The 12,715-nt window shown below is 36.8% G+C and overlaps 1 protein-coding gene across 4 annotated transcripts in view; it reads right to left on the bottom strand.

The window, feature by feature from the left end:
- LOC149775778 (putative RNA-binding protein EEED8.10) overlaps positions 1-12,715 on the bottom strand; it is a 68,824-nt gene that overhangs the window by 34,491 nt on the left and 21,618 nt on the right. For all 4 annotated transcript variants that reach the window (XM_089942989.1, XM_089942987.1, XM_089942986.1 and 1 more), the window contains 6 exons: positions 11,671-11,893; positions 10,206-10,319; positions 6,503-6,600; positions 2,055-2,095; positions 1,313-1,388; positions 101-157 (listed from right to left, as the gene is read on the bottom strand). In XM_089942989.1, the coding sequence (XP_089799115.1) occupies positions 101-157; positions 1,313-1,388; positions 2,055-2,095; positions 6,503-6,600; positions 10,206-10,319; positions 11,671-11,893 (609 nt within the window). The remainder of the gene's footprint in view (positions 1-100; positions 158-1,312; positions 1,389-2,054; positions 2,096-6,502; positions 6,601-10,205; positions 10,320-11,670; positions 11,894-12,715) is intronic.

Consider the following 12,715-nt stretch of genomic DNA (forward strand, 5'->3'; position numbering starts at 1 on the left):
AGATTAGGTGCAAGCCTCTATTATTTCTGATCTTGGGGACTGGAGTTCTGACAAGCAGAAGGGTCTATAAATAGCATATTACAGCTTTTCATTTACACACCTTTGTGCAGTTGTTAAGGAGTATGGACTTCAGGCTTGGGCTAGCTGACCGGAAACTCTGAAATAAATTAAAACAATTCAAACTACATAAATAGTTATTAACACACAAACCTATCTTCTCATTTTAAGATTAAAATCAGCTCAATAACACTTTAAAATCCTATTACAGTGATCACACATGGTTTCTAAAGTTTATACATTCATTGGATAATTGGGGACATGTTTGGTTCATTAAATGTGTTCAAGTACATTTTTGAACTCCATAAACAGTGTATAACAAGTATTCTTATAGAACTATCACAAGGCTCAAATTAATGCTAACCCACTAATCCATAGTTAGTGACTTTGCTGATAAATCACTAGTGGAGGATGTGACATGCTACACAAGAAGTGATGTTGGTGGTGCTTCTCCTTCCTTGTAGGAGGGTGGGACACACTACTATGAATGTGAAATGCGTTCAAATGCTCCTCCCTCATAGGGTCAGGTGATACACTCCTTGAACACTCAGTCTCTTTCTGGAGAGGCCCCGACAAAGAAACTGGTTGCATAATCGCTTGGGACCCAGAAGTCATATTTCAATTTGAAGAACTAATCATCTTGCAGTAAGACCCTAAAGGGTCTGCAAGAGATAAATTAGAAAATTCTGAAGAGGAAAGGGGTGGGGGCAGCCATTATACTCATGCCTGGAACCAGCTAGATTCAGATTTCAAGTGACCATAATTTACCAAATGCAAAACAATGTTTTGAGTGCATTTTGAACAAGTGAGGCAGTCTTGGTGAATGTCCCAAGGACCTCTCTTTTGGCCACACTTACGCATAGACTGTCTAGACATTGTTCTCTGAAATGAAAATCTCCTACAAAAAAACAATGAATCATGACAATGTGTTATGTCTCATGTGAATTCTATGGTTATTTATACTGTGTGTGCTATACACACCTAAGTGGATGCACTTGGTAAACAACGAAATCTTACCTGTCCTTACTTTATAGTAAAGTAAGACATTCAGTTGTTAAACCTTTATTATGAAGCAATTGCTAAATAAGTCAAACTGACATACTTACCTTTGTTCCAGTTGGGGTGGTGGTTGACCTGAATGGTAGTGGATGGACTCCAAAATCTATTGTGACAAAGCAATGTATCTAAAGAAGACATTACAAAAATAATAATTCATAAGTAATAAGTACAAAAATACTGCCAATATAGTGCTTACAGCTCCCGTAATGGTAGAATTTTCTTGAATATCCAAATACTCCAACAGCTCACATGTAGACAAAAGAGTTCTCAGCCTGTAAAAAAAACAAAAACATTATTAGCTTGCTATGAATACAGTCTGTAAGCAATCACTGCACTACAAAAAGGTCCAAAAGAAAAACCATCAAGAACAAACATTACCAAGTAAGAAGCTGGTGTAGCCATGAAAAACCTACTATGTTTTCATTTTTTTAAATTATTTTAAGGTGAGGGGGGACATATGAGGAACTTTTTTCTTCTGGACCTGATACTTGGGTGTTACAGAGCTACTTGAAAACATAACATCAACAGTACAGCAAATAAAATGAAGGTTGCAAATTAACATATAAACACAGCCCTGATAAATTTAACATGGTCAGGACAATGCATTGTAAGATAAACTAATTTATGTTTTCACATTTTTTTATCTGTGTTTTTTATCTGTGTCATGAATAATTAAGCATATTCTGGTTTCTTTGTTTCTTCATCTTGTAAATGCAAGATCTTTACTCACCGTAATTGCTTACATGAATGATTCTGTAGAACAAAAGGACCCCGAAAGCAACACTTGCCAATAAGAATTTTGTAGCCATCACAAAAAGTATGCTTTTCTTTTCCTCTTATTTTACATATGCCTGCTGAAATATTATTTTTTTAAAAAAATTTCAGTCAAATATTATGACTATAAAATCCAGAAAATAAATGTGAAAACTACAACGTACCCTTTCTCGCCAAAATGTATACAGTGATAAAGCTTCACCGACTGAAAAGAGAGACAAGTTCAGGCTATCAAGAACATTGGTGAAGGGAATACTGTAAATTCAATACTTTTCATGGGGTCTGAATTGCTGCAAATTTCATAGATGCTACAAACCACCCAGTACATAAATATCATCCTATGGGAAGAATAGGACTCCTTCAAATATCCACAAATTTAAGTGTCAACAAAGAGGTCATTTCTCACAAAGCCAAGTAATTGATACCAGGAAAAATAAGATAAATTCTGGGGTTTTTTATCAGGAAGAAGAAACATTATCAGATTTATAGTCTAAATCTGTACAAAAAAAATATTAATTGTTATCAAGAATATACTAACTGGTGACTTCAAGATATAAAGGTCTGGTCTTTTGTCAACAATTGGCAATGAACATCCTAATTAAACTCAATTTGCAAACATTACATGGACAGTTTAACTTATTTGGAATACTGTAAAATAATAGCATAAATCTTTTTCATTTTTCAAAAAGATATAGAGAAAAGTAATTAATACTGTATACATTGGTCTCTCTTAAGTGAACATACATTAATATTTCTTATTTCTAAAGCAGAGTGGTCTAACTGAGTTTGAGTCTTTTGATCTACTTGGTTTAAAAACAATATGTATGGTACTTATATGTGTTGATGCAACCACATTCCCACATAATAAATAGAATATCCAACAGTAAGAAGTAAGATGAACCTGGAGCTGATGTAACCATATCCAACAGTAAGAAGTAGGATGAACCTTGAGTTGATGCAACCACATCCCACAGTAAGAAGCAGGATGAGCCTTGCATAGATGCAACCATATCCCACAGTAAGAAGCAGGATGAACCTTGAGTTGATGCAACCACATCCCACAGTAAGAAGTAGGAAGAGCCTTGAGTTGATGCAACCACATCCCACAGTAAGAAGTAGGATGAACCTTGAGTTTATGCAACCACATCCCACTGTGTTGAAGCAACGATATCCCACTGTGTTGATGCAACCATATCCCACAATAAGAAGCTGGATGAAGCTTGAGTTGATGCAACCACATCCCACAGTAAGAAGCTGGATGAACCTTGAGTTGATGCAACCACATCCCACAGTAAAAAGCTGGATGAGCCTTGCACTGATGCAACCATATCCCACAGTAAGAAGTAGGATGAACCATGAATTGATGCAACCATATCTCACAGTAAGACGTAGTATGAACCTTGAGTTGATGCAACCACATCCCACAGTAAGAAGTTGGATAAATCATGAGTTGATGCAACCACATCCCACAGTAAGAAGTAGGATGAACCTTGAATTGTTCCAACCACATCCCACAATAAAAAATATGATTAACCTTGAGTTGATGCAACCACATCCCACTGTAAGAACCTGCTTTGATGCAACCATTATCCACAGTAAGAAGCAGGATGAACCTTGAGTTTATGCAACCACATCCCACTGAGTTCATGCAAACACACCCCACTGTGTTGATGCAACCATATCCCACAGTAAGAAGTAGGATGAACCTTGCACTGATGCAACCACATCCCACAGTAATAAGTAGGATGAACCTTGAGTTGATGCAACCACAATCCAGAGTAAGAAGTAGCATGAACCTTGTGTTGATGCAACCACATCCCACAGTAAGAAGTAGGAAGAGCCTTGAGTTGATGCAAACATATCCCACAGTAAGTAGGATGAACCTTGAGTTGATGCAACCATATATCACAGTAAGACATAGGATAAACCTTCAGTTGATGCAACCATATCCCACAGTAAGAAGTAGAATAAACCTTGAGTGGATGCAACCACATCCCACTGTAAGAACCTGCTTTCATGCAACAACAATCCACAGTAAGAAGCAGGACGAACCTTGAGTTCATGCAACCACAAACCACAGTAAGAAGTAGGAGAACATTGAGTTGTTCCAACTACATCCCAAAGTAAAAAGTAGATGAGCCTTGCATTGATGCAACCATATCCCACAGTGCTGATGCAACCATATCCCACAGTAAGAAGTAAGATGAACCATGAGTTGATGCAACCATATCCCACAGTAAAAAGTAGGATCAGACTTGCATTGATGCAACCATATCCCACAGTAAGAAGTAGGAAGAGCTTTGCATTGATACAACCACAATCCAGAGTAAGGAGTAGGATGAGCCTTGCATTGATGCAATCACATACCACAGAAAGAAGCAGGACGAACCTTGAGTTGATGCAATCACATCCCACAATAAGAAGCAGGATGAACCTTGTGTTGATGCAACCACATTCCACAGTAAGAAGTAGGAAGAGCCTTGAGTTCATGCAACCACATCCTACAGTAAGAAGTAGGATGAACCTTGAGTTGGTACAACAACATTCCACAATAAGAAGCAGAATGAGCCTTGCACTGATGCAACCACAATCCAGAGTAAGGAGACGGATGAGTCTTGCATTGATGCAACTACATCCCACAATATGAAGCAGGATGAACCTTGAGTTGATGCAACCACATCTCACAATAAGAAGCAGGATGAACCTTGTGTTGATGCAACCACATCCTACAGTAAGAAGTAGGATGAACCTTGAGGTGATGCAACCACATTCCACAGTAAGAATTAGGAAGAGCCTTGAGTTGATGCAACCACAATCCAGAGTAATAAGCAGGATGAATCTTGAGTTGATGCAACCACATCCCACAGTAAGAAGCAGGATGAGCCTTGCATTGATGCAACCACATCCCACAGTAAGAAGTAGGAAGATCCTTGAATTGAGGCAACCACATCCCACAGTAAGAAGTTGGATGAGCCTTGCATTGATGCAACCACATCCCACAGTAAGAAGTAGCATGAACCTTGAGTTGATGCAACCACATCCAACAGTAAGAAGTAGGAAGAGCCTTGAGTTGATGCAAACATATCCCAAAGTAAGAAGTAGGAGAGCCTTGAGTTGATGCAACCACATCCCATAGTAAGAAGTAGGATGAGCCTTGAGTTGAGGCAACCACATCCCACAGTAAGAAGTAGGATGAGCCTTGCATTGATGCAACCACATCCCACAGTAAGAAGTAGGAAGAGCCTTGAGTTCATGCAACCACATCCCACAGTAAGAAGCAGGATGAACCTTGAGTTGGTGCAACCACATTCCACAATAAGAAGCAGGATGAGCCTTGCATTGATGCAACCACAATCCAGAATAAGGAGTATGATGAGCCTTAAATTGATGCAACTACATCCCACAATAAGAAGCAGGATGAACCTTGTGTTGATGCAACCACATCCTACAGTAAGAAGTAGGAAGAGCCTTGAGTTGATGCAACCACAATCCAGAGTAATAAGCAGGATGAACCTTGAGTTGATGCAACCACATCCCACAGTAAGAAGTAGGATGAGCCTTGCATTGATGCAACCACATCCCACAGTAAGAAGTAGGATGAGCCTTGTGTTGATGCAACCACAACCCACAGTAAGAAGTAGGAAGAGCCTTGAATTGAGGCAACCACATCCCACAGTAAGAAGTAGGATGAGCCTTGCATTGATGCAACCACATCCCACAGTAAGAAGTAGCATGAACCTTGAGTTGATGCAACCACATCCCACAGTAAGAAGTAGGAAGAGCCTTGAGTTGATGCAAACATATCCCAAAGTAAGAAGTAGGAGAGCCTTGAGTTGTTGCAACCACATCCCACAGTAAGAAGTAGCATGAGCCTTGAGTTGATGCAACTACATCCCATAGTAAGAAGTAGGAAGAGCCTTGAGTTGATGCAACCATATCCCAAAGTAAGAAGTAAAAAGAGCCTTGAGTTGATGCAACCACTATCCAGAGTAATAAGCAGGATGAACCTTGAGTTGATGTAACCACATCCCACAGTAAGAAGTAGGAAGAACCTTGTGTTGATACAACCACATCCCACAGTAAGAAGTAGGAAGAGCCTTGTGTTGATGCAACCACATCCCACAGTAAGAAGTAGGAAGAGCCTTGAGTTGAGGCAACCACATCCCACAGTAAGAAGTAGGAAGAGCCTTGAGTTGACGCAAACATATCCCAAAGTAAGAAGTAGGAGGGTCTTGAGTTGTTGCAACCACATCCCACAGTAAGAAGTAGCATGAACCTTGAGTTGATGCAACCATATCCCACAGTAAGAAGTAGGAAGAGCCTTGAGTTGATGCAACCACATCCCATAGTAAGAAGTAGGAAGAGCCTTGAGTTGATGCAACCACATCCCACAGTAAGAAGTAGGAAGAGCCTTGAGTTGATGCATCCACAATCCAGAGTAAGAAGTAGGATGAACCTTGAGTTGATGCAACCACAACCCACAGTAAGAAGTTGGATGAACCTTGAATTTAGCATCTTGATTATTTCAATGCCACATTATTCTTAACCCAACCCCTAATGTGAGCAGAAGACCAATGTCTTTCAGAAAGCTTAACAAATTTCTATAGCTTACCTTCAAACTTTTACCCAGATTTCCAAGGTTACGCATGGATATATCTGTCACCTTGACACCACTAAGATCAAGGCTTTCTAAAGTGACACAGTATTTGGCTAAAAAAAGGAATATATACATTAACAAAAAGTACAATATATTATATAGAGACAGACAGTTAATTTCAAGCTTACTTCTTTAAGTTTTTATCTATCGTAAGATTCTTTTTTCATACTGTGACAAAGTATTCAATGATGATGACATCATACTTGTTATAAGCATTACATTTTTTGCTATCTATTTGTATCTTGAATAACATAACTATTAAGTCATATTTTGATATTTTGAACTATAAATGTGTTCATAAAAAATGAATAAAGGGTCTGTTCTAGCATGCATTATTGCAGGATTCACACCAATTTCTCAAAAATAATGCTGAAACATCAAATGAATGTGTGCAAACTGTGTGTCATCTTTGCAAGGTATACTTTAATTTATTGCTTAAATCCCTCCCACATTCAGACAGAAATCCCCTCATTTTTTTCAAATAGGGGTGGGGAATTTGCACCCTATATTTTCAGTTCTGGAACAGACCCTGTACCTGAAAACTGACCTAAATGCAAGAAGACAGACACAAAGACTGAAGCACATAGAATTAAATTATATATACATACCACATTATGGTGGGTCATAAAAATATGTTATTCTAACAAATTTCCACAAACAGCAAACATGTTTAAATTATGTTTCAGAGAATACTTGTCCCACCTGAGAGGGGCTATGAGAATAACTCTACTGTTGTGAAGCCCCACTTTTTGAATTATTATTTTCAGTACCAAGACTAGTGGGGGGGGATTTGGAGTGTCATAGCCCCCAAAACCCATCCAAAATGACAGAGTGCATCAACCAATGCATTTGGGTCCAGGATCAGTGAGATGAAGGTGGGCAGTTTCTTATTCCACATCATTACAAACAGTTCCATCATCTGGTGGCACCAAGGTCTGATGAAAGATTGATGGGTGGATTAACCCCTCTTTGTGAAGAGTCTGGCCCCTTGGTGACAATCAATCAGCCAGGACACTGAACCTACCTGGAATGTGTCTGATCTAGACTATTATGTTCACCTGTGCAAGCGATCTCTTCATTCCTGCTTAAGGAGATAACTCACAACCACCAAGTTGTCCATCATACTAAGGACAACCTTTCCTGATAACTGGTTGTTCCTGAAAATGAAACATGTTTACTATGACCTTAGAATACTGATGTGGAGAGGTAACTCTTCTGGCGCCCATTTGCCACTGACCATGTTGAAACTGGGCAACGTATGGACTCCCAAACCATGCAAGCCCGTGTCTATACATGTCATAATTTCTTGGTTTGATTATTCCAGAGAAATTTCTGCTGTGCATCATCATTTGTTGTGCAACTGGCATATAAAAAAACACTACTCATTTGAGATCATGATTTCTTTATCCAGCTGACTCAACAAAGGGGGAGCCAAGAGGATTGCAGGGTAATTTTTTTATTTTTTATTTAATTTTTTTATTTTACTGTTTCTTTGTTTTTTATGTTTTCTGATTTCATGGTGTTTGTTTTTGTAATCATATTATTATATGTTTTTTATCTTATAGGTGTTGTCTAATGTTGTAAAGCGCTTCTAATGATTAGGCGCTATACAAAGTCCTCATTATTATTATTATTATTATTATTATTATTATTATTATTATTTGCAAAGGGAGCATGAAAAAGTGGTCATGGATAATACAATGAGTAGTCCCAGGAATTGCCCAGAAACAGACTGTGAGCTGGATAATCTGTGCAACTGCGGCAGCAAGACTGGGTTTGTAAAACTTTCCATTTCCAGGTGGACAAAATGTGGGGATGGAGTGAGGTCTGACTTATCCCAATTGATCAGACAGACTAAATGACTCAGCAAAATAAGAAGATTGTTTCTGCCCTTGACCAATGGACAACCAATGATATTTTCTACCTCTAGTCTTTTGAACTACTTTCAACTATATCCACTCAGAACTGATTAAAATTACTTAATTTTCATACAACAAGCAAAAACTCTGAAAGAACAATTCATGAAATCCAACTATGTCAGTTTAGTGACATGCCTGTCTTTGCAAAAACAAAATTAAAATTATCAAGGTATCAAATTAACATGAGCTGTTGGTTGGGATTATATGCAATAATATTTTCTACCCATTCTATTGTGACCTTGACTGGTTACTGCAGTTTGGAACTATCAGCCAAGGCATATGATATGAACAGTCCTTAATTTTGTATCCATAGTCATAAATATGTTGCAGTCCCCTAAACTTTTCATCCAGAGTATTAAGTATTATTTCAATCTGTATAAGTATAAAAAAGCCACTTGATCTAATTATTATTCAGGTTTCATACCAGTAACAAAAACTGAGAAGACCCTGAAAGGAAGAAAAATGTACTTTTATGCTTTTTACAGCCATTAACAAGTCATTTCACCTTGTGTGCATGTTAAGAACAAAGACTACCAATTTCTGATTAAACAAAATGAAGGACTGTTTCTTAACATTTTGCTTTCAAATTTCACAAATTTTCACAAACAGATAAAGTTTCTTGCCACATTTATTTTAGTGGATAGCAAATATGCACAGGATTGATCATTTTGATCTCAGGACAAGGCCACTAAATCAGTACAATTTCAAAAGATGGCTCATTGGTTCTGCCATATCACTCATTCATCATCAGATTTCAAACACTTTCCAACATTAGGTCATAGTCAAATTTTGGGGCATTTGAGGGCATAAACAGTGGTAAAACCAATGCAAAATTTTTTTTTTACTGATAGACCATCATGGTTCTGGTAAAATCCTCAAGTTTTTAAAATAATTAAATGGTTTCCATATAACAAATCAACTGAAAATTAAATCTAACCAAGGTCTTCTTAATGTAAACCCTGATACAAAATTTTGTTTCAATCCATGAAGTCTTTCAAAAGTTAGTGAGTGCCTAGTTCTTAGTCAAACTGGGGTCAAATCTCCATAGCATTTTGATGGAAAACTGTGAAAATCAAACTAGACCAAGGTCTTCCTAATGTAAAAGCTCATATCAAATTTGATTTCAATCCATTTGCCATTCAAAGGCATTAAGACGAAAATAAAAGATTACATTTTTAGTAAAATACTGGACATAACTTGATAAAAATTATATAAAATAGGGGTCATAACTCCATAAAATGTTATCAGAAAAGCTGGAAAATCAAACATGACCCATTTCTTTCTAATATAAAGCCTCATATCAATTGTATTTAAATCCAACTAAATTCTTCAAATAACTATTAGGAAACTTTATGGGCAAACTTCCAAGTAAATCAGGGTTAATAGCTCAGATAATTTTACCAGAAAATGGCAAAAATCAAACATAATGTAGGTTTCTTAAAATAAAGAGTTATACCAATTTTGATTTCAACTCATCAAGTCCTTCAAAAGTTAATGTGTGACAAAATTGCAACTAAACAGAATGGGACAGGAGACAGACATTGGCAGCACTTGTAATATGAAGAGGAAAAATTAAAACATATATATCTATATATATATATATATATATATATATATATATATATATATATATATATATATATATATATATATATATATATATATAAACACTCTCAAATCCTCTAATATAACACTGTTGCATTCTTCCCTACTCATAAAAAAATCAAGCCAATACAAACCAATGATATCTATGACAAAGTCAGTCAGCATCCAGGGAGAAGCCGACAAATCCAGTTGTCTGAGATGATGACCACATCGAGACAATAATGAGTTCAGGATCTTGTCTGTCAAACCTAAAAGGAATAAATATAATATTTTTATCTTCTGGTGAATTTACTTAATCAAAAGAGGAGGATAAACAGGGACAATTGGGTAATTTAATAAACATATCTCTTCTAATGTGCAGAGAAAAATATATTTCTGTCAAACAATAAATACTGAATTATCGTGGTCATGGATCTCCATAAAAAGTGAATGGCAAATGCAGAAAAACAGAAAATAAAGGCAATAAACTGATAGCTGTTGATTACAATGTATCTGTCTGGGGCATCAACCCTTCAAGTGTAGAATATGATTATAAAACAACTTATATCAGCAATAATGTAACCTAATATGCCTTGGCATGCCATACTGATATGTTACTAACTTCAGAATATTTCGTAATCTGCACCAAAATTATTTTTATTTTCAAGGAAATATTAAGTCTGATAACTTGATTAAAGACACAATACTGCAACTGAAGGCACATGCGCAAAAATCTCTTTGCTACCAGACTCAATCATGGCTACCAACGTAACATGATGAATGCAAAATCGTTCACTGCAAAGTTGCAGTAGAAAATAACTTATTTTCTCTTTAAAAAATTTACTTTAGCTTTTTAACATCAGATTCCAGGAAATGTTATGAGCAAAAGTAATTTTCATGGAGGTTTCCAGGATATTTTCGCTAATTCAAATTCCAATTGGATTCCAAGACCTCCTTAAAAATCAGGAAGGAGCTGGAACCCTGGTAAGCATCTTATTTTAATGCAGGATGAAAAGGATCAATGTACTGATTTTGATTGATTGGTTTTGTCAGGTTTAGTGCCATTTTTCAGCACATGATAGGGTAAGCTTGGCAGCCAGTATATTTGATGGAGAAAGAACAAATAAAACCCTAAGAAAAAGCACCAACCCATGGGAAGCTCTCATACCCATATTGGTTCAGCTGAGATTCAAACTCATGTGGACAAATGATACGCATAAAGGCAAGTACCTTGAGCCACTCATCCATCCAATGCCCCTAATTATGACTGAGTAATAAAAAACCCATTTTATACAAATACTTTTCATTTGTGGACCTCATAATACCCAAACTGACAAAATTGCCCAAATGCACTCAAGCAGTTCCATATGCAGTTTCAGACTTCCCATAATGCCCCATTCTCATATTTGGAACAGAAGAATTCTGGAATTACTCCATACAATTTGAAAATTCATAATGTACAGCTGTTTATAAATTCCTGTATCGTATCAGGTGAATAGAGTCTTAGTACCAGTATAAAAAGCCATCAAATGAATACTATTTTCAAGAATTTCCTAATTCAAAATTTTACACTTATTAAAATTATATGCATGCAAATATAAATTTCTGTTCAAAACTAACCACCAAACTGCTTCTGAAAAAAGTTCCTGAAGTTAAGTGTCTTTTGATGACCCCATGATTTGAGTGCAACATCTCTCCAATGTCGACATACTCTCTCTACCATAATCCTTTCCTGGACACTCAGAAAGGAAAAGACATGGATCAACACCTCCTCACATAAGCTGAAAACACCAGGGTATACAGCCTTTGTTACATCTTTAGTTTCACACATGCTGGAAGTTCCCTGAAATAAGAACAAATATAGTGATCAGTCTAAAGGGGTATATTTGACCTCTTAGTAACACCCTATACTCCCAGTAAAGCAAAAAAAGCAGCACTGACCTCTTGTTCAGACCGAGTACTCAAGTTTTAAGAAAACTTTAGCTTGTGACATGCACAATAAATACTGTGAATTCATTTCATTTTATAAGGTATCAGTTTTTATGGATTTTTTGTGCAAAAAATTAATCTTCATAACTACATATATATATATATATGCTTATAAGTCCAACTACATAGAATTGCATAATGCATCAGCAGATTAGGGTCTATGTTACTTGTTCTACTGGGGCTCTGAGTGGCAGAGTGGTCTAAAGTGTTCTCCGTTACAGATCATTGCCATCTCACCTGTCTGCGTGGGTTTGAGTCTCAGATTCGACTAATGTCGGTATGTGAGATTGCTTGCCAGTTGTTTCTCATGGGTCGGTGGTTCTTTCCAGGGTTTTCCCAGGTTCTTCCTCCACCATTAATACTGGCCACCATGTATAGACTATCGTGTGCTGAAAAATGGCATTAAACCATACAACAACAACAACTTGTTATGCTGATTACTCCAGATCTGCTACAGCAGATTTTGGTCTTTGCAATTTGACTTGACTTTAAAGCAATTATATGCAATAGTAATTAAATTCATGGGTTGAGGACGGGTCCTATTCTCTGCACAGAAAAATCATTGCTCAGTGTTTAAAATGTTTGTTTGAATCTAACAAAAAAGGTTCACAACACTGTATTATACTTCAGCACAAAAGAATATGGATACATTTTTCATGCAGCTCATCCATACATT

The sequence above is a fragment of the Sinohyriopsis cumingii genome, chromosome 19, assembly GCF_028554795.1.
Source record: "Sinohyriopsis cumingii isolate HCF-2022 chromosome 19, ASM2855479v2, whole genome shotgun sequence".
NCBI lineage: Eukaryota > Metazoa > Mollusca > Bivalvia > Unionida > Unionidae > Sinohyriopsis > Sinohyriopsis cumingii.